The 24,828-nt window shown below is 39.1% G+C and overlaps 2 protein-coding genes across 6 annotated transcripts in view; both read left to right on the top strand.

Moving 5' to 3' along the window:
• Window positions 1–20,272, top strand: part of tead1b (TEA domain family member 1b) — a 47,757-nt gene extending 27,485 nt beyond the window's left edge. For 2 of the 4 annotated variants that reach the window (XM_034529427.1, XM_034529428.1), the window contains 11 exons: window positions 3,468–3,532; window positions 7,116–7,178; window positions 9,009–9,020; window positions 9,954–10,085; window positions 10,348–10,394; window positions 10,497–10,555; window positions 11,975–12,099; window positions 13,405–13,578; window positions 15,533–15,673; window positions 15,816–15,968; window positions 17,037–20,272. In XM_034529427.1, coding sequence (XP_034385318.1) covers window positions 3,468–3,532; window positions 7,116–7,178; window positions 9,009–9,020; window positions 9,954–10,085; window positions 10,348–10,394; window positions 10,497–10,555; window positions 11,975–12,099; window positions 13,405–13,578; window positions 15,533–15,673; window positions 15,816–15,968; window positions 17,037–17,150 — 1,085 coding nt within the window. In that variant the 3' untranslated portion in view covers window positions 17,151–20,272. Of the gene's footprint in view, window positions 1–3,467; window positions 3,533–6,962; window positions 7,026–7,115; window positions 7,179–9,008; window positions 9,021–9,953; window positions 10,086–10,347; window positions 10,395–10,496; window positions 10,556–11,974; window positions 12,100–13,404; window positions 13,579–15,532; window positions 15,674–15,815; window positions 15,969–17,036 lie in introns of all 4 variants that reach the window. The other 2 variants (XM_034529429.1, XM_034529430.1) reach the window with 2 other exon arrangements.
• A 2,819-nt stretch (window positions 20,273–23,091) lies between these two features.
• Window positions 23,092–24,432, top strand: rassf10b (Ras association domain family member 10b). 2 transcript variants are annotated; one of them, XM_034529324.1, is made up of 2 exons: window positions 23,101–24,231; window positions 24,271–24,432. In XM_034529324.1, exons 1-2 carry the CDS (start codon window positions 23,101–23,103, stop codon window positions 24,430–24,432), a joined length of 1,293 nt encoding a protein of 430 aa, XP_034385215.1. The 2 variants fall into 2 exon arrangements, with proteins under 2 accessions (XP_034385216.1, XP_034385215.1); XM_034529325.1 differs by having other exon boundaries at window positions 23,092–24,432.
• The last annotated feature ends 396 nt before the right edge of the window (window positions 24,433–24,828 follow it).

Genomic DNA, 24,828 nt, shown 5'->3' with positions numbered 1-24,828 from the left:
GGAACACCCCATGAAGAGTTAGTTTTCCCAGCCCTCTCCAGTCAAAACAAATGCAAGAATAAGCCATCAGGGCAAATAGTAGACAGGACTGGCCATTGGATAACTCTTCAAATTCAAAGTTTCGATCAGCTCTGCCTTGTTTGAAGATGTCTACAAGGGGGCGTAGGCTGAAAGGACACAGTAGACGCCTCTGCAGGCTGCATTACACATATGTAAAATAAAATGTAAAATAAAAACATAGATATAAATGTACTAATTTCTCAAAATAATGGTATCCGATACCAGATCGGCCAATTGTCACCGTAACCCAATCCAGCTATTTGAATCAGTATCTCCCCAGTGAGAGCAAAGCAAACCGGGTCTGTAGCACAGCTGAGGCCCACCGTCTCGTGTCTGATGAAAACCCAACATTTCCTGATTGTGCTAAAAATAAAAGCCATTAAATACAAATTCAATAAAATACCATGTGGACTTTTATTGTGAATAATTCATAGGAAAATGTGTTAATCACAGAATTAGCAGGAGTTCGAGGGTGGCTTTTCTTCAATTAAACAAGTCTACTTATACTGCAGGGAAGGATAAACAATACGAATTAATAGGAAATAAAAGGTATTCATCCCACATTTACAGGCATTCATCTGACCATGAAATATATCCGACCACGGTCTGATCGGCCAGCCAGGTCATTTAAGTGTGAACACATATGCGGCTGAGTTCCAATCTGCTGCATCGTACTCTGCAACGTTACAGAAAATAACTTTTTATATCAGATTAGTGTACAATGCTCTCTATCAAGCTCAGTATTCACTGGATCCCCTCTAGGCAAATTAGCTTGATTTCCGTGAGTTGACACTGAAATATTCTGAGATGAAACAGCCACCAAACATACTAAAATATGTTGTAATTAATTTTCAAACGTCTGCAGTGTTGGTGACACTTATCAACAGCATTTTCATGAAGAGATGTTCACAGCTACGTGTTACTGGTGCTGCAGAATTGAGGATTGTCACTGGACACTTCCTGGAATTAACATAAGATAACACTTTTTTTAAAATCTGAAATATCTTTACATCCTATAACTTTAAACCAATGTTTTTTTATTTAGCTCCTACTACTTAGTTTCATCAAATCAGTGCTATAAAGAAAAACGGCCTTGTGTTATTTGTGGGGGACAATTGTGTTATTGAAATGTTACACCTTATGAATGTCGGGTGGAAAAAGCAGTGTTGTGTCGAATGAATGTGGACACGACAGTTACACTTTTTTTGGAGCAATTGTTGTTTTGCAGTGCAAAGGCAGGCAAGAAAAACAAAATGCAGGCCAGCCAGGACCCACTGAGCATTTTTTCCAGCCTGGTAAAAAGAATGAATTATTCATCAGTAAGCAAGCTTTCAGCTGGCCATTTGTGTGCTTTGATCTAGGAATCAGGAGTTTGCATGAATGCCTGTATTGTCATCTTATGCTTCCACAGTGTGTGAATGAGTAAAAATAGTGCAGGCTCCCGCGTCATCTGGTAAAGTTTACACTGCGTGTGCTGTCGACGGCCGGGCTGGCATTGTAAATCCCCAGATGTTATTTATTTGTCCTGTGAGATCACATGGCTGGGTTCAGTTCGGTTGGCCTCGCCTAAATGCTCAGCGTGAAAACAGCTACGGGGTCAACCTGTTACACACTGCGCCTCGACGTCAAAGCCCACCCCTCCCGCCCACCCCTCCCCCTCTTCGCTCAGTGGAACAATACATTCTGTAGGTGTGGCACGCCGCCAGGTGCAGCAGGTATCAAAGATCTCATGTTGTTGACAAGTTTATACCCTGTGGTTTTATTTAAACTCACAGATGAAAGTTACGATTGACCTTTTACTGGTCAAGAGTCTATAACATTTTAGCTAGCCTGAAATACATTTTAGTTTTTTTTAATCGGCACCTTTTTGAAAGGATCAGCCTAAAAAAAATGTAGTATGAAGGAAATGTTTTAGATCTGAAACAATTAGTTGATAGATATAGATTCTTTCATGATGTTTTGGATGTTGTGGCCTCTGGGACGTTGTCATTTTTCAATATTTGCTGACATTTTATCGACCAGTAGGTAGATTATTCCTTACTTACAGCTTTACTATATCTAACCTGACGACTTGTCTTTAATTTAGCGCTCCTGAGCAGCGCACAAGAGCCCTAAACATCACAAGAGGATGCTTCACACTGGCTACCCTATATTTCCATTATACAATCAACAAGCAGATATTAGCATATATCAGTGTTTTCTTGTCTTATCTTGTCTATTTATGCAACATGTCTCCTATATTCTGCTCTTTTCTATCTTTGGTATGTACTCTTGCAATCTCTCACACTGTGATCCGTGATGTGCTGCCATTCATTGAAAATGCCTTTTCTTCTGATTACCGAAGACACGGCTTATTAGCACATGTGCAGTACGTTGTGGTCCCATTGTGTCATAACAAGAATGAGGCCTTTAATTGATAATGATGTGAATGTAGAAAAATGTTTCATTATATTGAGGGTTTGGTGCATTTTATAGAGGAGAAGAGCAGATCCATGGCATTGATTGGCTACAGCTGGACACATAATTAGAGTGCCTCCTTACCTATAATTTGTGTAATAGTTTTTGTTGGCGGCATGTTATTACCATATGAAAGGGCTAAGCAGGGGTCATGTGCATTGCTACAGCAATTAGAGCAGAGCTCAGGGCAGAAGAATGTTTGGAGCCGTTGTTAATTGGAAATCTCTACAAAGCTATGCTTTAATTATAATTTAGTCAGAGCTGCAATGTTTTAAAACCAATATATTCAGTTGCCATTATTTTCTGTAATAGTATGAACAGCTATGTCTGTTTCCTTTCAAAGCGCCGGGCTTTGAAGAGAATGAGACTGAATTAGATTAATTTGAAAGGCTGTGCTGCTGCGAGTTTCTTTTTCTTTTTTTCATGCTTATGGCTCTTTGTGTTCTCACTGGGACACTGGATTGTTTAGGAGATACACATATCTTATGATTTGCATGCACCTAAAAGTATGGTTCTAGTTTGCTTAATATCTTTGTGTTAGATTTTTTGACTACTTTCTAGAAAAGTTGTAGCTTTGTGAATAAATATATGACTCATATTGTGGCTAAAGCCACTCAGTCAGCCATCTTTTAATATCCATTCATTACAATTTATATGTTTGAAACGGTATTTATTCACTTGGTTGAAAATGTTTCTGATGTGAACTGTAACACAAAGCTTGTGTTGAAACTAAACCATGAGCCATACAGCCAACATGAGTAAATGTAAAGAGACTGCATGAGTCTGTTCATGGCAGTCTTTTCTTTCTTTCTTGCTTAAGTATTTCCCCTCCTCACTTGATTTTATATTTAGTTTATCTCTAAATGTTCCATTTTTGTTGTTGTAGATGTTTTTTATTTTTGTAGTTCTTTTTTTAAACAAACCCATTTTTCATTTTTCTCAACACGCAGGTCGAAATGAGCTGATAGCCAGATACATCAAGCTTCGGACCGGGAAGACGAGGACTCGGAAGCAGGTAAGACAAGAGAAGTGACGCCTCTCTTGCATGAGTGTCAGAGGGCCGTCAGATCTGAATGCAGGCCGACTGTTGCTTTTGTTTCCAGACAGAGAATAACACAATGCTTTGCTTGGTAGACTTCTGAGGCTGACAAGTCCCCTGTCACTGCTGTGTTGCATGAACAGATGCCCCGAGATTATGACATGACATTTTCTGAAATTGTCACGTATTAATACACCTATTGTGTAAGAAGTAGCAGTTGTTCTAAAAGCAGATTTCTCCTTAAAGTGCAGCTTTTCATTTGCTATAGTATAGCAGCTGCAACACATAAACATAACGGCATTAAAAGAGAGCCACAGTAGCTTAACAGTGCAAGTATTCTGCTTCATGACTAAAGCATCGAGGTCGTGCACTTGGTCGCAGTAGAAGCCTGTATTAATAGGAAGGTGGAAGGCTTAATAGATCGGGACAATCTCTGATCAAAGAGAGTATTCGCTGAGTGCATCCTGTCTTCTGCAACACACTGTGTGCATTGCAGACTTAACTCTTACCCCAGCGTTCAGCTCAGATTTCTGAATCAAGTTTGGATGAATTTATTAGTATGTGCTGTAATATGTCATGTAAATTATACAGAATTCATGGCTCTTAATCTTTCCTATATATGTATTTCTCATGGGAATAATAGTACTAAAACAAATAAAAGTATACAATAGATTTGTGTATTCAAAATAGACGATAATGAGCCGCTGTGATGGCAGAAAGGCTGTGTGGTTTCTCTGTGACTCTTCTCCTCGAGAAAGAGAGAGAGATATTTACATCTACTCCAAGAACCACTGTTGGTTTCAATGCATGTTGTATTTGTGTGTAATTGATGCGTTAAGTGTGCAACTAACAACTATTTTCATTAGAGATGAAATGGCAAGTCAATCGAGATAAAATGTATCAGCAAAAGATGCGGTATCGAATAATTGTTTGTCTTTTTCTTTAAGCGAATTTGTTAAAGATGAACCGTTTACTGGTTTTGTAAATCTTCTATGATAGTAAATTCAAAATCTTTGGATTTTGGGCTGAAGTTTGGACAAAACAAGCTGTGTGAATATGTCCACTTGGGATTTAGGAAGCACTTTTTGGGTATTTTCTGTTATTTCAAAGCACAAAAAAATAATTGAAAACACAATCGGCAGTTTAATTAAATATAAAAAGAATTGTTACCGGCACTACTAATATTCTATAACAGTTAATCGGCTGATTATTTTCTTGATTGTTTTCAAAAAATAGTGAAAAATAACCAGTACATGTTCCCAGAACCCAACAGGACATCTTTAAATGTTTTGTTTTGTCCGACCAAATGTCCCAAACCCCAAGATGTTGAATTTATAATAACTAGTGCAGCGCTCGTTCAAAACACGTACAAACCCGTTTAGAGTGGGCTGAATTCTTGTCCTGTGGTGTTGCTGCGCGCAGCGTTCTCGAGAACTGCTCAATCAAACAACTTCAAACTAGATACTGTAGTCTCTTGAGTCCACAGCAGTACACCTGCCGGGACAGAGTTGTGTCACATACACACAGGCCACAGATACTCACGGTGAGACACACTAGTGAAACAGACTCGGGGGGAAAAACACCAGGGGCAGACTGAAAAAACCCAAACAGCTAAAGGTTTATTATGTTTATATGAGAAATATTGGCTCATGTTACTATTGTAACTGATTGTACCTCAAAATAACTTTAGAAAAGGCTCCGAACTTAAAATCTATACTACTGTGTACTTCTACTTCAGAGGGAACAGTATACATTTAGCTAACAGAGACACTGGTTATGTTGCAGAGTCAGATTTGACTAAATAAATTCAACAATTAAAATATGTTGCATTATTATTCATCAAATTATCCAGCATCATAGAATTAAAAGTCCACCTTGAACAGACATTTAGTCATTTTAAGTAAGTTGTGCTGATAATGCCTCTTCACAGTACACATTTGAAAGCAGGACTTTTACTGTGCAGTATTATCAGTTCTACTTCTACCTAATAGTTTTACTTCAGAAAGAATGTTTTGATTGCTGTTAATAAACACTGATAATATGCCATTTTATTAAGTTTGAATATGTTTTCATGCGGGAAACTAACCATTTTGATTACCAGTTTATTCAAATAACTCCTATTTTGAAATTTGTTGGATCATTTTCGGAGATGTGAGATTTGCTATGTGGGGTGCCTTGAAACCGGCCTGGCCATTGCTTCACATTCTTCACTGAACCCATGATGTGAACAGTCTGCTGTTAAAATCATACTTAATCCGTTATTTAAAAGGCAGTAAGCGCAGGCGGCCCTCCCCGGCTTAGTGGAGTTATTTTGCCAGTCGCAACATTATTTGTGTTATAAGTAAGAATAGCAAAAATGTACACAATTTGAGTTTAAATGGCAGAGTTGCGCTGTTTGTGTGTAGGCTAGCCGCTCGTGCTCATTGACTCCAGGAAAGTGAAGTTGGGTTATAATGTTGTCCAGCATCCATGTAGCGTTGGACGACGTGCTCGACTGCAGAGCCCTCAAGCTCCTCCCTTTGCAGCTACACATGAGTGTGTAAGGTGTCCAAATTGCACTGTATTCGACAAAGCACTCCCTTGGGTCCTACAGTGATACACCTGCCAAGTGTGAAGTAGATCAGATGAGCGATTCTCGAGATACTGTATGCAAAGAACACAGAGAGACGGACAGAAAAAAAGACATAAGGATTCCTTGTTTTATAATTAGATACGAAACACAGAAAACCATCACAATGGAAAAAGCTAGAACCAGAGAATGTTTCACATTTTTGCTTGAGAAATATTAAATGATTAAAATAGTTGTTAATTTATTTTCAATTGAGTAATAGTTTCAATAGTTTATGTATCAGCCTTAATAGCAAGAACATTTAATATTTTGAATAACATACATTTTTACCTGCAGAGGAAGCACTTTTTAAATCCCTTCGTGTCCACTAGGAAACTCACCTTGGGTGTGATTTGCGTGGATAGTGTCAGTTGACACGCCCCTCAAACCTGTCATCAACACACATGACTCCTCATTCTAACTGTTGAACTGCTGAATGTTTCATGTGAGAATATTAAATAATTTAGCACTCTGAACATTGGAATGCCTCGCCAAGCTCCCGTAAGAATACTAGACTAGCCAATTCTCATTCAACACACAGCAGATCGCATCTGGTTGCTCTTAATGTGCGCTAAAGGGGCCTGCATCCTCCTTAATCAGTTCACTTAAGTGACGACAACACACAGCATAACGCTTTATTGGCTGTTAGCTTAGTGTAAGGTTTGGAGATGCTTCTGTTATGCACCATTTCTCCCTCAAGTGTCTGTTAAACAAAGAAATGTATAATCCACTTTGTACTTTTTTTGTTTTTTCTTGTTTTTTTATTTTACGTTTTCTCTTTTTGTTTTTTTAATGGAGGTGTCTAGTCACATACAGGTCTTAGCAAGAAAGAAAGTTCGAGAAATCCAAGCAGCCATTAAGGTACGTCTGGCTTTGCCCAGTTGCAGGGGGCTTTTCATTGCCATGGTTACAGGCTCTTCCTTTGTTTTCCTCCCCTCCCCTACCCCGCAGGTGTCTAGTCACATTCAGGTTCTTGCCAGAAGGAAATCTCGTGAGTTTCATTCCAAGCTTAAGGTATGCGCTTTTCTGCTTTTGGGCTTGTTGGTTGCTGTGAGACTTAACTTCCTGTTTCCCGTGGTGACAGAGTGAATGCCTGGTGCTCTGATTCCTGCTCACCCAAATGTTCTGCTGACTCTACTCTGTCCACATTTTCTAACCCCCTCCCACTTCTCAGAGCAGTTTTCTTACCTTGACATGCTGTCACAGTCCTTTCTGCTTGTTTTCATCTACATTGATTCACTTTTCTTTACGGGCTTTTGCTCATCTTATCCATGAATTAATAGAAGAATAGAAAAGACAATTGATTCAATCGCTCTTGTTGGTCTTTGAGCTAAATGCTACATCATCATGCTGGCATGCACCCAAAAACAATGCTTACATGCTGATGATGGCAGGTATACTGTTCACTATTTAATTATTTATTTGATGGGATACTACATGAACATTCAGAGGATCCTCAAAAGTAATATCAATTCATCCTCAATGAGACATGAATGTTTGTGCCAAATTTCATGACAATCCCTCCAAAAGTTGTTTGAGACATGTTCCTCAAAACCCCAGATGTCAAACTCGTGGTGGCACTCGAAGAAAAGTCTCATTTTGAGGATTCATCCTCTGGAGATCATAAATATATTCTACCACATTTCATGTCAATCCCTTTAAAATGTTCTGACTGGACCAAAAGTGACAGAGCAAAAGAGATTATGATTTCAAAACATTCCTACAAATAATAATAATGTATATATATATTGTATCTGGCTGGTTTATGTACTGGTCGGGCTCAAATTTGTACTCTATGCATATTCATAATCATTTTGTAAAATCACTATCAATGTGTGCAAATGTCGGGAAGCATGCCGGCATTGGCTGTTGGTGAGCGGCCGAGAGCAGAAGGTCCAAGGAAGTCGGTCTGATGGCTGACTCTTGCTGAGATGCTCTCTGCTTTCTTGTTCCTCCTCCTTCCTCCTCCCAGTGCCATGGCTGTCAGCCGCTTTCCTTTCTCCCAGTTCAGATGTCGTCATTTCAGAGCGTTCTTGTCGATTGTTTAACAATAATGAATTCTGTCAAAATCCCTGTAGAAAGCTCAATGGCAGATTAAAATGGGACAAATACATTGTGCAATAATCTTGAATAATATTGAACTGTAATTTGATGTTTCTTGTGAAGTCATGCTTCACCCCACCCATGTGCCTTTTTCTTCTTCTCGTGGGGAGCCGACTTCATGTGTTGACTTTCACACTTTGCTCCAACACGAATAATGACCCCTCCTGTGTGTGTGTGTGTGTGTGTGTGTGTGTGTGTGTGTGTGTGTGTGTGTGTGTGTGCGCGTGTGTGTGACAGCTTTGCCTGGTCTTTCAAGGGCACAGGCGGCTGTCTGAGGAAAAAAAGACAGCTTTTGTATGAATCCCAAAATCATTTAAAGCAAATTAGAGTGTTGGGGCAAAGAGAAAGTGTGCCCTTCAGTTCAGGGGGCATCAATGAAAACCTGCTGTTTCTGGTCTCGTCTATGCCATTTTTGTGAAATTACAGTGATTACGTTATTGTTCTGTTGTTTTGTCTCGAGTGATGACAACTGATCAGATTGTGAAAATTACAGACAGCAAGACATTTGCCACAGAGACCAAAGATGATCTGTAGATACAAAATTCAGAAAGTGTTCATTGTACATTTGCATTGGGTTGTGCTGTGTTATGGCTTGACATTTACAAATTGAAGTGTTGTTCTTGCTGATGTTTTGTAGGTCACGGACTTTGTCATGCAGACTTAATTAACAGTTTTATTAATAAATGTTGAATTACTCACAATAATTTAATATACAACAAAACCTTGTTTTTTTGCATTTAGGTTACAAGCATGGTAAGTATTCACTTTATGTTTGTGATGCTGTCTTTGCTATTATTAGGGCCTGCTTTAACCTTCAACTGCTAGTTTTGCATGTGTTCTCCTGCCATAGCAACACAGCAGCTGCTGTCCAGTGTTTTCCAGTTTCGTGGTTTCTCATTGTGTCATCATTCTATCATCATACTGTAGCTTGACTCTGCTCCACCTGCATCTGTTGCCAGCATGCTTACTTTTAGCTTCTGCCACCAGTGATTCTGCATGGGTTTGCTAGTGCGTTGTCCAGATGTGCACTCTGCTGCAGTACCTGAATTTAGCAGGTTCAGTATGACTATATATATATATATATATATATATATATATATATATATATATATATATATATATATATATGACTGTGCAATGTGCTGTGCACTTTTTCAGGTTTTTCGGGCTCTTTGTTACTATTTATCATGGCCATTTAAGATTTACAATTTGATATATCCTGATAATTTAAAGACCACTTGTCCAAAGATATAAGGAACTAACCAGTAAAGGGACAGTTTATTAACTAAGTAGGACTGGTGTCTTAACAGTTTTACTTGAGACATTCCTCACACTGTTTAGATGTGTTTTGACTTGCAGACAAACGCAGCCTTGATAGAAATGCTGCTCAATTAGTTTTTGAAAGTATTTTATTGTTAGTCAACCAGCAAACTATTGTGTAAGTGCATACCACAGCTATTGCTTTGTATATTGGAATTTAATTGTCCTTGTTCAGCACATTCCTGTAGGAAACACTCAAATAGTGATGTACATGAATCTTCTTTTAACCTGCTTGCAGTTTACGGTTGTGAGAGAGGTCGTGAAGCTTTTAGTGTGTTGTTTGGAGTCTGTTTGTTTCTACCTCTGCAACATGCCCTGCCTTCCCCTTCTGTGCGAGTGCTAAGCCTTTTGTGACTGCTGTTAAAGGACCAAGCCGTGAAGGACAAAGCCCTCCAGAGCATGGCCTCCATGTCCTCGGCTCAGATTGTTTCTGCCACGGCTATTCACAACAAGCTGGGCCTGCCAGGCATCCCGCGCCCAGCCTTCCCTGGAGCAGGGGTAAGAGCCTTGTCGGCACCCCACTATTGATCCATCCTGTCCAGCTTCACCCAGGGCGGCCATGGGGCCAACCACACCGACACACGCTCCAAATCACATTACACACCACAGCTTTGCATAACTGCTACTATCAGATAAGCACAATATCAAATGGAGTGTTAGTCAAGATAACTACACCCTATGAACATAGAGCTATTGTCCATTTTGATCACAATTGTACGTTCTCTGTTTGTTTTTTCTATTGATTTATGTAAATCTCCAGTTATGGCAGGGTATGTTATCGGCTGGTCAGCCTGGATCCTCACAAGAGTAAGTATTAAACTTCATCAATGAAAACTTGAATTCACAAAAATATCTTAAAGCAACAGATTTAATATAGTATGCTTATGGGTCTGTCATTCTCTATTCCAGTATTAAGCCTTTCACCCAGCAAGCCTATTCCATCCAGCCAGTCACAACAGCCATTTCAAGTAAGAATTTACATGATTAGAAAAAAAATGACACAAAACGGACATCATGTTGTATAATTGCTGAATCTGAAATCTTCTAAATGCAACCTCACACTTTGGTTATTAGACAAAGATCCAATAACGTGCACAACATAGTAAAATGTGCTAACTATTCAAATTTGCTCCATCTCCCCATGAACATTCCCCTACTCGGTAAAAAGCATTAAAAAATATTATTAGCTGTTGAATCTGTTCCTTTAGTTTTATTGTGAAAATTGGCAGATTGTCTCGCTGTTAAACAAATATGTTGATAGAGAGAGATTAAAATACTTTGGACCCCAGTTATAGCTATGGTGCTCGCCAGCAGGTGAAAGCCAACCGCAGAGTCACACTCGTGAGCTATTTCTGCATGGTGTTCCACCTCGCTATATATGGGTTTTTGGCCATTTTCGTAGCTTGCTGTTGGATGCGTGCTTACGATGTGGCAACGTTTTTATAGAGGTTGATGCCCAGAAATGTCCCGAACACAGCACAATAAGATAATACAGGCAGGGGACTTTCATAGTGAATTATTTGTTCTAGTGATTATTAGTTCTAGTTCATAGTTTTTTTATGAAGATTGCACTCATTCTGCCTTTAAGTTCTCTTAGCAGCTAAGGTTTAATTGTAATTGTAAATGACATTTTAATTGTGTTTAAAGTCTTCATTCTGGAATTTTTTTTTTCTTCTTTTAAAACTCGCTCATATAAACTAAAAGAAAAAAAGAAATGAAAAACCAACTTCTAATTCACAAGATGAGCACAAACCACAGATTTATTATTGTTAAGTGTTTTTGTGATTTAGGATTGGTTGTAATTTATTAATCTTGTGTAAAAGTTGAAAATAAAGCATTCATAGATAGTGGAGATTTCTTTAATTAATTTTTTACCTTTTAGTTGTGTTAATTATTTCTTAACTTGCAACACACAATACATATGTTTATTTATATATATATATATATATATATATTGGAGTGAGGTCTTTCAGTTGCATGTTTAAGTCTTACAAAGGTTTGGAAACAAACAAAATATTGATGAATCCTACAAATTAAGAGCAAATCTGTGCAAACAAATGTTTCCTGAATATTATGCCCCAATGCGTTGCACTGCTGTGACCTCAAACCTGGTTTCAAGGGCAGATACAGCCTTAATATATACATAAATATTATTTTTTCTTTTTGGTTGTACAGTTTGTGACTTGCTGGGCATTTTTCATGTAATAAAGAGGAACGTAGCTCGTAACCACATCAGGACAAACCTGACCGATGTCACTGACACCTATCAAACAATATCTCTAATATAATTTGTTTTGTTGTCATGTCTTAACATCAACTTAATCTAGCTGTTCTGTAAAACAACCAACAGACAAGACAAATGTAGTGTTATTGTGGCGTTGCCGTAGGTTACGAGACCACAGCAGCTCCAGCTCCGACAGCACCTGCGTGGCAGGGCCGTTCCATCGGTACGTCTAAACTCCGACTGGTGGAGTTCTCCGCCTTCCTCGAGCAACAGAGAGACCCAGACACAGTGAGTGGAGCCTTAAAGTAAAGCATGACATATCACTATCTCTTGGTGTTCATTCCCACCTCTTATCATCCAGTCCTTTCCTCCATGAATACACTGGGACCTTTTCCCAGGCAGAGAGTCAGCTGAGAGGAGGCCAAAACAAGCTAAGAGGGGAGAAGCCCGGCCTGTAGGGACACACAGCATGAAAACCTGCAGAAATAATGAAGGACTGTATATTAATCAGTACCTTAAAAGGCATGCCAAAACTGTATTTACGTGGTAGACTTCAGCTCAGCCAGACGATCCACAGACTCAGAGTGTGAGTTGACAAATTCAAGTCTCACATTTCTTGTTTGCCTTAGCAATTTTTAAATGTGTGTCCACATTTTCCTCAGCACATTCTTCTGGTATTACTACGGCATGACAACAGCCATTAATGTTCCATTCAGCTTGATACTTGAATTTGTTGCATTTGCCCTAAAGGCTACTTGCTGCATAGGCTGCTCTGTGAGCTTTTAAACTGAAGTGCAAAGCCACCGGGTTTCATGCGGTCACGACGAGGCCAACGAACCTCTGAAGGTCAAATGTTATTCTCGGATTTGCTTCTCTTTCTGCTTTTTGCTATGCATCGTGGGTTTGAGGTTAACCAGATCACAACATGTATCACACTTTGTTAAACCAAATCCAAATATTCTTAGTTAAAGAATTGATGGAATAGAGAACATGTATACAGTATGCACTGTATTTCACTCCATATTGTCAATTTAGGTTGATTGTAGTTGCCTTTGATGCAGAAATGTTGCTTTTCATGTGAGTGAAGACTGAATAATGCTGAGTAAATTAATTATTTTACTGTATGGGTTTGCCTAATTTAACACACAGATATCTCTATCTTCAGATGTATTGAGATGTGTGGTTTCCTGGCTTTCTTGCTAATGAAAAAGGTCTCAACTTATAAGCTTATAGAATTTGGGTGAAGCAGTCTGGCATTCCCATCTAGGGTTATAATATAAATTAGGGGATCAGTTTTGGCTTTAGTGGTTTCCTAATTCGTACATCATAAAACCATGCAGACAGCAAAATAAACAGCGATGTTGCCTAGTTACAGCCTCATAGTGATAACCATGAGGCTGTATTGTTATCAATCTGATTCCAGACACTTGTTTATTATGGCGGTTAATATGTCAGAATTAGCTCATTTTGTTTCGTAAACCTTTCTGTTTTGATGACTCTCTTGATATTAATGCATTGATCTATTTTTGATATAATGTGAAATAGATATTTTACATTAAGTACATTTCTAATACTATCTATCTATTCTTTCAGTACAACAAGCACCTATTTGTACATATCGGACAGACAAATCATTCCTACAGTGACGCCCTGCTGGAGTCTGTGGACATTCGTCAGATTTATGACAAATTCCCAGAAAAGAAAGGAGGACTGAAGGAGCTGTATGGAAAAGGTCCCCATAATTCCTTCTTTCTTATAAAATTCTGGGTGAGTGTTACAGCCACAGGATTGAGAAGTATCGTATAAAATGGCAGTGTTAAACCTGGATTGTATTTTTATGCACGTCAGTTTGAATATCATTGTGAAATGTTTAATGGCAGAATCAGGAACATTCTGCTCAGGTTCATCTTCAGTGATTGGGTGTAATCAGTCTACACAGAGGAGATTGCTCTCTTAATGTTTGCAGAATGCACTCGGCTATATTTGGACTTGCATAGCAGGAGAGCTTTTGATCAAAGCAGTCACTAATTCAATGTAATATTTCCAAACAATGGAGTGACCTGGTTGCACTCCTAATGGCTGTTCAAACATTGCATGTATTTCCTCCCTGATGCAAAATGCTAACTAGCGGCAGCCAACAAAGTAGGACCGTATGCACTTGGACCAAGTCCCCTCAAATTCCTTTTGAAGTGACCGACCAATCTAAATTTCAAATGAAAGACAGAATCTGCACAATAATGAACGTATAACTGCTTTGCTTAATGAAGGAGCAGAATGTTGTAGGGGGATGTCTCCTCTTTTTGAATCCATAATGAACAGGATGTTCAGGGCATAGAAAGGCTGCACACCGAGAGTAGACCAGTTCGACCTTGTTAATCAGTCTTTTAACATTACTTCATTTAGTCCCCTTTACAATCTTGTTTCCAATATGGACACATTAAATGCTTCTTCAGATGTGGCCGAGATCTTCTAATTTGATATGCAATGTACATGTTTAATTTCGACAGCTCTTGATTAGACAATGACAAAGAAAATAAAAAATGTTAGATTCCACATTTAAACCAAATTCTGACTTCCTCTTCCAATTTCATCCTGGATACAGTATATATGTACTTTATGCTAGTCTTTATGTGTGTTGTCTTTGTAGTAGTCAAGAAACCAGGAGTTGATAGAGACCAAAAACTGAGTAAAAAATGAATTATACCGTTTCTCCGTAAAACATCGATGTGTAAATAATCCATATCAACTTCAAAGGTGATGATATATGATCTTGTTTTCACAACTTGTTTCTGCTGCTCCCAAGTGGTAAAATATAGAAATATTATATTGTAGGTTGAACAAAGAGCATTTCTCTTATATGTTTTTAACCATCATCAGCTGTGAGCAGAGCCTCCATTTCCTTTGTGTTTTGCATTGTTCTGTGCATCAATGGCACATTTAAAAAGTGGGGTTTATAGAGGACTCTTAATTTATTTTTGTCACTTTTCTATTGGGAATACACAACATGATCAAAACCTGCTCACAATTAGTATGAAGGAAAACATCTATCAGACTGGTATATCAGCCGATTGGCTTTTTGCGGATATTTTGGTATTGGTGTATGGCAGCTTATAATAAGAAGTTGCAGAACAAAAATGCCAAACTAGGTTTGAGGTCATTTAGAAACAGTCTCCATTACATAGTTTGTCCACCAGAGAGCGCTGAATTCATTTGTCAACTGTAAAATGTCCCGCTGATGGATTTTGGTCATAGATCTTTAAAAACATCAGCCAAGCGTTTCCATATCTAGAGTGTTTATATATGTTTAAAAATTGGCTACATATTATCCTTTTAAAAGTTTCATTAGGTATGTTACAGATGATCCACATGAAGGCATTACAAATATGTACTCGGGTACTGGATTCTTGATAATTAAATGTTTAACATTGTTTTTTACCCTCCAAATAATTAATATACACACAGGCTTGTTGTTACTTGTTATATGAAAAACCTCACAAAGGTTGCTGTACCAAGACATAATTACTCAATTAATTTAATTCACTTTTCTCCTGTACACCTCGTCACCATTGTCACTACTAGTATTTTATTTCACCATTTTAATACACTCTATTTACCTCTTTGTACCGTGGTTGTGTGTATTGTTTATTCCTGTAAATTGAACACCTAAATACATATATTAATTGCCACTGCCTGCTCATTTTTATGTTCCTATTTCTCCCAGGCGGACTTAAACTGCAACATTCAAGATGATAGTGGATCTTTCTACGGAGTCACGAGTCAGTACGAGAGCTCGGAGAACATGACCATCACATGCTCAACCAAGGTCTGCTCCTTTGGAAAGCAGGTGGTTGAGAAAGTTGAGGTATGAACTCAAGTCTTTTCATTCTGGGAATCAGAACAATGACTAAAGGATGTGAATAACAAAGAGTATCTACACAACACAAATATATCTTTAGGTCACATACTATTATACTTAATACATTTTTGTTGTTCTTTTTCATCAGACGGAATATGCGCGGTTTGAGAATGGACGCTTTGTCTACCGGATAAGCCGGTCTCCCATGTGTGAATACATGATCAACTTCATCCATAAACTAAAACATCTGCCAGAGAAATATATGATGAACAGCGTGCTGGAGAACTTCACTATCTTATTGGTAATCACGACACTGACCTGAGTGGGCGAGAGCCCTCTCCAGGACTTCTTCTTCTTCTTTTCTCGCTGTCAGGGTGTGTATGTCTGGAGGGGTTGAGTGAGCCTTGAGATGAGTTCCTCTCGTTCTTGCATTGCTCTCATTCCACAGGGGATGAAACGCAGTGTGAGGAGCCTTATTATCTGCAGGGGCAAAGGGAGGATAAGAGTGGGAGAGAAACTCCTGTTATTAGCCATCACATGGGGTCTTAAAGTATCATTCAGCACTCCAGAGAGAGCAAAAAACAAATAAAAAGACAGGCATAGAGCTGTACATGGGGGGCAAACAGGGCCCAGAAGCATCTGATAGCTTTATATTCATTCTCGTCTTAAGAGGTGCTTCCCAAGGCATCAAGTTGGAAATTATCACAATAGATTAATGAGCACTTTGTATCTGTTTTTAAAGCATCTTCAAAAGCTCTGAAATATTCAGGAGAAACTAAAACTGACGCATATCAGTGAAGTAACAGTGTTTCTATATCTGAGGGGGCTAAGGTGCTAAACATAGTGTTTCAGACAGTGGGTGAATAAAGGTACATCATATGGACCGTATGAGAACAATAATGTGTTTTTAAACATTAAAGCGTGTTAAAATGTTGTTGGAGAAACCCCAAATATAAGTATGAACCTTGTTTAACCCTTTAACTTCCACCCAGTAACTGAAAGCTGTAGACTGCTGACATTTCTATTGTCATTTATCACATTTATTCTTTGTGATCTATGTATTTTTTAAGATACAGAATGCACTTATATACAGTGAACTATGTCATGTTCTCCAAAGTGTATCCAGTATTCTCTTCAACACCACAGAGAGTTTGCATTAAGAAACTCGTACGGTTTTAGGAAACATGTACAAATGTAACGTTAGGAGTTTACAGCATTTAAACAGTGTTTTCTTTCTTCAAAGACTGATTGTTATCCGGAGACAGGACCCTGGTCGTTTGATTCTATACCTGTGTTTTTTGTTTAAAAAATATGGCAACTCCTTGAATACTGGTACTTCGACAATAAGTGTCCGTCTGTTCCCTCGCAGGTGGTGACGAATAGGGACACCCAGGAGACGCTGCTGTGTATGGCGTGTGTGTTTGAGGTTTCAAACAGTGAGCACGGCGCCCAGCATCATATCTACAGACTGGTAAAGGAATGAGGGGCTTCGAGCTTCCCCTCCCCCAATCCCCCCTCCGTTCATGGACTTACCAACCTCAAGACAAGTGGCAGTGCCTCTACCTGAAAGTCACACCTACAATGCTTTTTGGTCATGGTATTGGGTGAAGTCAGTTGTTCTACATTTGTTTTAATGTAAAGTGTTTGTTATTTGACTGCAGCTGTGAATTGCGGTACAGTTGTTTTATGTTTAAATACGAGGATTCTCGTTTAAAAGATGTTGAGTTGGTCACTGTTGGGTATAAATGTGGCCGTTTTAAAATAATTTACTAGATTAATTTGGTAAATGGAACTATGTGTGTTGTCTTCTTCTGCTTTGTTATGTAGATTAAGAAGAAAAAAAGTATGCTGGCCTTCACTTTCAGCAGCCTGATGTGGTCTGTGTAATATGTTTGAGTGTTTTTCGTGCATCTGTAGTTGATAATTTGTGAGCGTACATACTGTAGATATACAGACATGCACCCACAGCCAATAGATTTTCCAAAGAACCTTAACTAACAAAACACTACATGGACAGTTGGAAGCAAGTGGTTATGAATATTGCTGAATTACTGCTATTTCTTTCACAAAAACTCTGCTTTCAGTGGTATGTTTATCCCTGTTGACGCACTCCAAGTCTTAGAAACTAATAACGGAATTTTTGCACTGTGAAAATACTAAAAACATTTTGCCTGCATCTTCTCCCTAAATGTAGAAAGTCTTACCAACTGCTAAGAATGTCTGTGCTGCAAACAAGTCTTTTCTCTGAGACAACTGATGGGAGGATTTTAGATTTTAGACGGGTGAAAGTACTGCGAAGATTACTCAAAACAGACTCTCATCTTGTCCAAAAGCACTTTGTTCCCCCTCCTGGATTGCCTTAGTGATGCTGACTTTTTTCTGTTCGAGCTTTGGTTTTAGAACAACATTTTCAATATTTAGCACACTATAAATCACTTCTAGACAGAAGGCCTTTGTTAAGTACACTGTGGCTTTGCCCCCTGTAAAGGCTCGAAATATCGCTCTCCTCTGGGATGCTGGTGTAAGAGCTCCAAACCAGAGTGGTGCTGTCTTCACGTTCACACTCTGTTCACATGTTTCTGTGGTCTACGCCGATCCCGAGCCTTAAACATGTTATAGCTGTGAGAACTCCAAAAGATGCCCCGTAAACTGTGATCTCTACGCCGGAAGACTCTTTTATGTTTGCGTTGTGTACGAAAGTCAGAATCCCATCTGCCAAAGTGTAGATGTACAGTGCCTTAGAATACACTAACATTACCCTGTGCTTTGTTTTAAGTCTAAAATCTGTTTTGAGAATCAAACAGGCAAAAATAACTCACTGCTACTTTACTTGGTACATCTTCATATCTGCGAAATTATGTTTCCTCCATTTGGTACACTCCTAGAAAAACAGTTTTTGTTGACGTCATTAAAATGCAGTGCTCCTATGTTGAAGTGTGCATATTTAAGCACAGAAACAGTTATACCACAGGTTATATTTTCCTCTAACGCTGTAAATGTTCCTAAAATATCAGCCTTTTTTTTCTAAGAGTGAACTATAAACACAGACTGACTGCCTTTCTTGTTGTAAAAGACCAAAAATACAGAGATACAGTTAATCTTTTGTCCTGTCCTGCATGGTAGCAAGGAAGTGCCTTCGGTATACAATTTCCAGCTTCAAAAAGATCAAACAGAAATTTCAAATTTAATGTTGCTAGACCAAAAATGAGACATAAGTGAAACCAATCACCACATTGCCTTTTTAAAGGATTATGATGACAGCAGGAGGAAAGTTGGTTACCGGTAAAAAAAGATAAATGATATATTAATTTTCATTAATTTCACAAATGATGTATTTGAAGAAAAAATATTTCTTTGCTTGAGGTCAAAGACAGAAAGACCTGCTGATAACGTACAGCCGCTGACTGCATGCAGGATGTCAACTCGTACGGACACCTCAGCTGTTTGCTCCGTGCACACTTGCAGGTTCAAGTGTGTTTTTAAAAAGGTTTTAGGAAACATGGATTCCTCTCTCCTGCACCATATGAAAATATCACAATGTTACCTTTGATGATGCAGCCGACACAGCTGTGATGTCCTCGAGAGACATGCGCGGGCTTTTATAATTTATCTTTCAGAATGAAAAGGGAACTTTATTTAATGATTATACACTACACATTGTATAACTTTTAATGTGGTTGAATTTGTATCCAAAACCTGTTTGAGATGCTGTTTTAGAAACACATTTTTGTACAGGTGCTAGTGTGGACGAGGCCGTCAAGGTTAATGCTTTTCACCATAAGGACCATAGCTACTCATACAATTATAAAGTATTTTAATGGAAGAAGCTCTAAATAATTGCAGACAATGTCTCTGGTGGATGCAGATAAAGTTCAATCAATCATTCAGTATTTTGCCACAGTCCTGTGGACACTGTGGAGTTTTAATAGGCTTTCTTTTCTTTACGTTTACCCTGTGTCTGTTCACTTTTATTGATTACTTAGTGAGATGTTTTCTTAATGTACTTGTATCCAGTTGTACTTGGTTTTGTGATGACATTGTCTGTATATTGCAAGCCCAATAAGATGGTATGATGATGTTGCTGCTGCACTGCTGGTACATTTCAACACTAAAACAGCAGGACTGATGCCTTCGACGGCACGAATGTCTGGTGGACCATTTGAGGAGAAAATGGACACAAAAAAAAATCAGCCACGTCGAGGAATCATGATATAAACATATCAGCAGATTAGCTCTTGTTATTTGTAATTCTGTCGAAAGAGTAGGTACTGGTACCTTTTTGTTTTATGACCATTTTCAGATGGTGGCTTTAAAGTGATTTTTTCACATAGCTCACATATAGTTGTAATACACACATTTGGGTTTTGTGTGCAGACTTGTTTTTTTTTGTAAAAAGGTGCTTTGTACAAAATGATATATCTTAGCTTTTCTTGGTACAGATGTGTGATATCTTTTCGTATCCATGACGCTAAAGTGTTGGAGCAAAGGAGAGAAAAAGAAGCTCTGCTATGTTTCTGTGTTCTGCATTTGGTCTTGTCTTTGCTCCGTAACATTATGACGCCTTCTTGATAATAGTAGGTTTTTTGTAGCTTTCTAGATACTTTGTATGTGTACAATATTGAAGTTAAATAAATCTGAAAACAGAGTGCCTGCTTTTGTTGTCACTTCAGTTAAACATTCATAGTTCTGAAGCAATCAGCACGGTTTGAGTAGTTACTGAGAAAGCAGTGTTACATGATTCCGTGTGGACTGAGGCCTCATTTAACTCTTTAGCTGCAGACACCTGCGCTCAACTGGAGATGGAGCCTGTCACGTGCTTTACATTCAGTCTGTGTCCCTGTTTCACATGTTAAACAACTAGATCATATGTGTATGTATCCAGCTGTAGTAACAGAAACCATCACCAGAGGGAAACATTGTTTAATTTAAAGAAAATTGCACTATTTCATTTTTACTTTAACCCATTAGTTGAGACACCAGTAAATAGTATCTAATGTGTAATTAAAGTTCAGTCACATAAAACATTTGAAAGAAAACCTTTGCTGCTGTCATCTAAATATACTGAAAGCAGAAATAGAGACCAAATACTAAAAGGCTCAACCAAATATTATTAAGACATCCGTTTGTCAACTAAAATTGAAAATGTTTTCCTGTTTTCCTGCTTTGTTTACAAACATTATTGATAAAAGCAGAATATCTGATCAATAAATAAAAAGTGGTGCCCATGGGCCAGGAGAAAACTGAATAGTTTTTGGAGTATATAGCACCACCATGTGGTCATTTATAAATCACTTTACACTTAAACTAATAACTCTTGAATTTCAGGGAGTACAAGCAAAATGATTTATTCTGGATTATGTAGTTCAAGGCCGTCTTTCATGTGCACATATGTGTGCTCTGAGTGATCCTACGTATTGTTATGTCATTTTACTTTAAGGTGGCACTGCACCAAAATCATGCATTTTAATGATAGGGTTGTTCATCTTCAAAAAGCATTTTGGTATATTTGTTGAAATTCTATTTACATCCCGACATAAATCAATGAATCAAATACTCTAATAAAAAAAGAAAATAAATTGTTATCTGTGGCTGTTTCTTATCCTGAACTGATTGGACGGACACCTGCTTGTGCCCGTCCTGCTCGTAAGAACGAATAGCCGTGTTTGTTGTTTACGTTCATTGTGATAAATCAGATGAAACTCTTTAAAGGGACGAGCTGTCAGTTTGGCTACTTACCCTGCACAGCAGCTTTGTTCTCGCAATGTCACGAGATAACGCGTTAATATCACTGTAACAAACCATCTGGCGGGTTAGGAAAGCTAGTTTCTTTGAAAAAGACTTAGCAACACTGGGATGGGTTTTTTTGGTTCGTCCAATTTTCCAATCTATTTTACTCTTGTTAGTTGCTGAAGATTAACAACACTTTATTTTAATATATGACACATTTAGAGGGTTGAGTGCTTTCAGGTTTCGAATGAGTTTCTTTGGCTCTGGTCTGACAAGACTGCAGAGTATACCAACCACTACTGACTCTCTCTATCACATACACACAAGTAATCCTCTAAAGCCGTAAGAATAAAACCAATCGTATATTGTAACACCACAAGATGCACGAGCAGAAGCTGGCACACCTCTTACACAAGAAGATTACAGTGCGATAGGTTTCAAACAAGCAGCAGCCTTGACAACCCCAAACAACTCATCAGGCCTTTCTTGAAGACAAAGATGAGTAGCAGCTTTGAAAAATCTAAACCAATACGCATCAGGAAATCACCAAGGCTGAAATCTGAAAGGGTCAATGAGAAAAAGATGAATGAACTAAAAGCTAACAGGCTCAAATTTATGAATTATAGCATTTTTAAAAGACATCCCTTTCCTTTTATATACATTATCACAAAGGACAGACCAAGCAAAGCAGCACACCTGACACTTACCCAACATTCAGTTAATACTCTCGGGTATCCTCACTACAATCTGAAGGTGTCCTTTACAGAATCAAATAGCTGTCTCCTCTCACTCAAATCAACAAAAGCAAAGTGACCCTGAATATTCAGATCATCGAACACAAAAGTGTAATCCAGCAGGTTATACAAAAAGTCTCTTTTTGCGTCTGCCACACAACCTTGGTGACTGCTCGCCAATAAACTGTTCCTTTTGTCTCTATTCATATAATAGTTATTCATTATTTGAAAGTATGTCACTGTGGACAGTTTACAATGTACAGAATCACAACCTGCGTCTGCATTAATGGTACAAATTCAAGGGTCAAATACAGATATATAGTTTTCCAATCTTAGAGCCCCATTCAACACTAGTTGTTATGTTCCCTCAGGAGTTCAGAACAAACCAAAGCTTGAACACCATAAATATATTTTAGAAAATGTCAAATATGTATTTCTATACCTTAATGTAACATATTTCCCACTGACACTTGAGGCAATACTACTCCGCTTTTATAGAGGCTACCTTTTCTATGTTATTAATGTTACATTTTAATCCAAATTGAGCATTTTTTTTACGATAACCATGTTCAAGATGAACACTTAGGTCAAAGTGTAAACGGTGGGAGGATCCCTTTGACATTTCATTAGGAGCATTGTGTACAATAACCATCATAAACCTCCAACATATGTCACAGAAAATAATAACTGGTTGCTGACGCTTGCTGGTGGCAGTCATGTGATCACAGCAGAGGCAGGCTCATGAGGGCAGACCTTCATGTGGCCTCAGGGAAGTGCACAGAAGGACACATGGGACCCTCACACCTTCAGCTCCATCAGCAACATCTCGCGTCCGGGACGCAGCGCGCGCGCACACAGAGGAGATGACACGGCTGCGCTTTGCTCCTGACATGCGGACTTAAGTTTTAAAGACCGGCTTTTTTCTTCTTATTTCTATTAAGAAGAAACAGGTGGAGTTATCAGACATTCGTGATGGAGGCGGAGGGCAGTAATATATCGTTGTGGGTCTGCCGAGAGGAGAAACTTGTCTTCGGCTTGTCAAAGCGCACAACCTGCGCTGATGTTGTCAAAGTGCTTCTGGAGGACCAGAACTCACAGCATGACCTCTCCTCAGCTGCATGCCCACAGTCGTACTGCATCGTGGAGAAATGGAGAGGTTTCGAGAGGATTTTACCCAACAAAACAAAGCTGTTGCGCCTTTGGCTCGCGTGGGGAGAGGAGCAGAGGAACGTGAAGTTCGTGTTGGTGAAAAGCGAGGCGTCTTTGGCGAAGCACGGAGCCCGGAGCGCGGAGGCGCGTGTGGTGCTCAGCAAACACAGCCCCTGTGTTACCAATGGGACTGCAAGGTCTCCCACGGGTGGCATCCCACCCGAGAAACAGCGTCGGGTCGTCAGGAAAGCGTTCAGAAAGTTGGAGAAGATTAAAAGAAAGAAAGTGAAGAGAAACGCGTCCTCTGCGGAAAAGATGGAAACTTTGGTCCATGTTGTGATTTCTCAGGATCATACAATCCGCCAGCAAATCCAGAGGATTACCGAGCTGGACGCGGACATCGATATGTGCGAGGCAAAGGTGCATTTTGACCGAATTCAAAGACACGGGGTCAATTATGTACAAGACACGTATTCAGTGGATGCTGCTGCGGCTCCCAGTCGAGATGGAGACAAAGTGTGTTCGGCTGAAACTCTCGCCAACTTTGAAGATTATGTCCGGCAGTGTGAGGAGGTGGTTCGACTACAAGAGGAGCTGTGGGAGCAGGAAGCGCTCATAGATATGCTCGCGGTGCAGGTGCAGGAGGAGCTGAACTGCCGCTGGATGCAGCGGAGCAAAGAGCCGCTGCAGAGCAAAGACACAGAGCCCGGTGAGGGCGCACCATCCCCGACCAGCACCGAGGCAGACACGGCGTCAGAAAAGGAGCTGTTTTGGGAAGAAGAGAGGATCAGAACACAACTAGAGGCGAGTTTATACATCGGTCTGCGCCTCAACACGGATTTAGAAGCTATTAGGAGCGATTTAGAGCTGACCCAGGAGATTTGCGGAGCGAGGGAGAAGGAGATGAGGGATTTGCTGGAGAAAGTAAACACTTTGGATAAAGAGGATGGGACAGTCAGTGAGGAGAGATGGGGCCACGGGACAGATGATAAGATGGGGATGACGAGCACTTTGGAGAGGAAAGGCGAGTGGGTGGAGCAGGCCAGGGGTCTGTCCAAAGCTCACAGTGTGAACGACGACGACTCAGACACTGGTTTAAGTTCTCTGCACAGTCAGGACTCAGACAGCCACCATGTGTGGCAGTCACTGGTTTAGGATGTAGCTGACTGTTTATCATTGTTCAACCTCTACGGTCTCAGGGATCATATTTAGTCTGAAGTAAACATGGATGACAAACTGAATTTATCTTAACTCATAATGTGTTTATTTTTTTAAATCTTCATATGTCATCATAACAATCCTCATATTGTCATATAGGTTTAAACCAACCATTTAAGAACTATATATTTTTATTTGTTGGGGTAATACGTGTTAATCTCACAAAGAAAGTTGATTTGACATAAAAATAAAAGCTGTTTTTGAAACTTTATCTCATTTGTTTCTCTTTCTTCTTTTTTGGGATGTCAGGAATGAACTAAACCAATGAACAGATGATGCCCAAATCATTTTGAGTTCATTTCCACAACCTCTGACGTGTTAATATAAACACCT

Source organism: Cyclopterus lumpus, chromosome 3 (genome assembly GCF_009769545.1).
Source record: "Cyclopterus lumpus isolate fCycLum1 chromosome 3, fCycLum1.pri, whole genome shotgun sequence".
NCBI classification, from domain to species: domain Eukaryota; kingdom Metazoa; phylum Chordata; class Actinopteri; order Perciformes; family Cyclopteridae; genus Cyclopterus; species Cyclopterus lumpus.
Note: the sequence above shows the minus strand (reverse complement) of the source record. Positions and strands in the feature narration are given on the sequence as shown.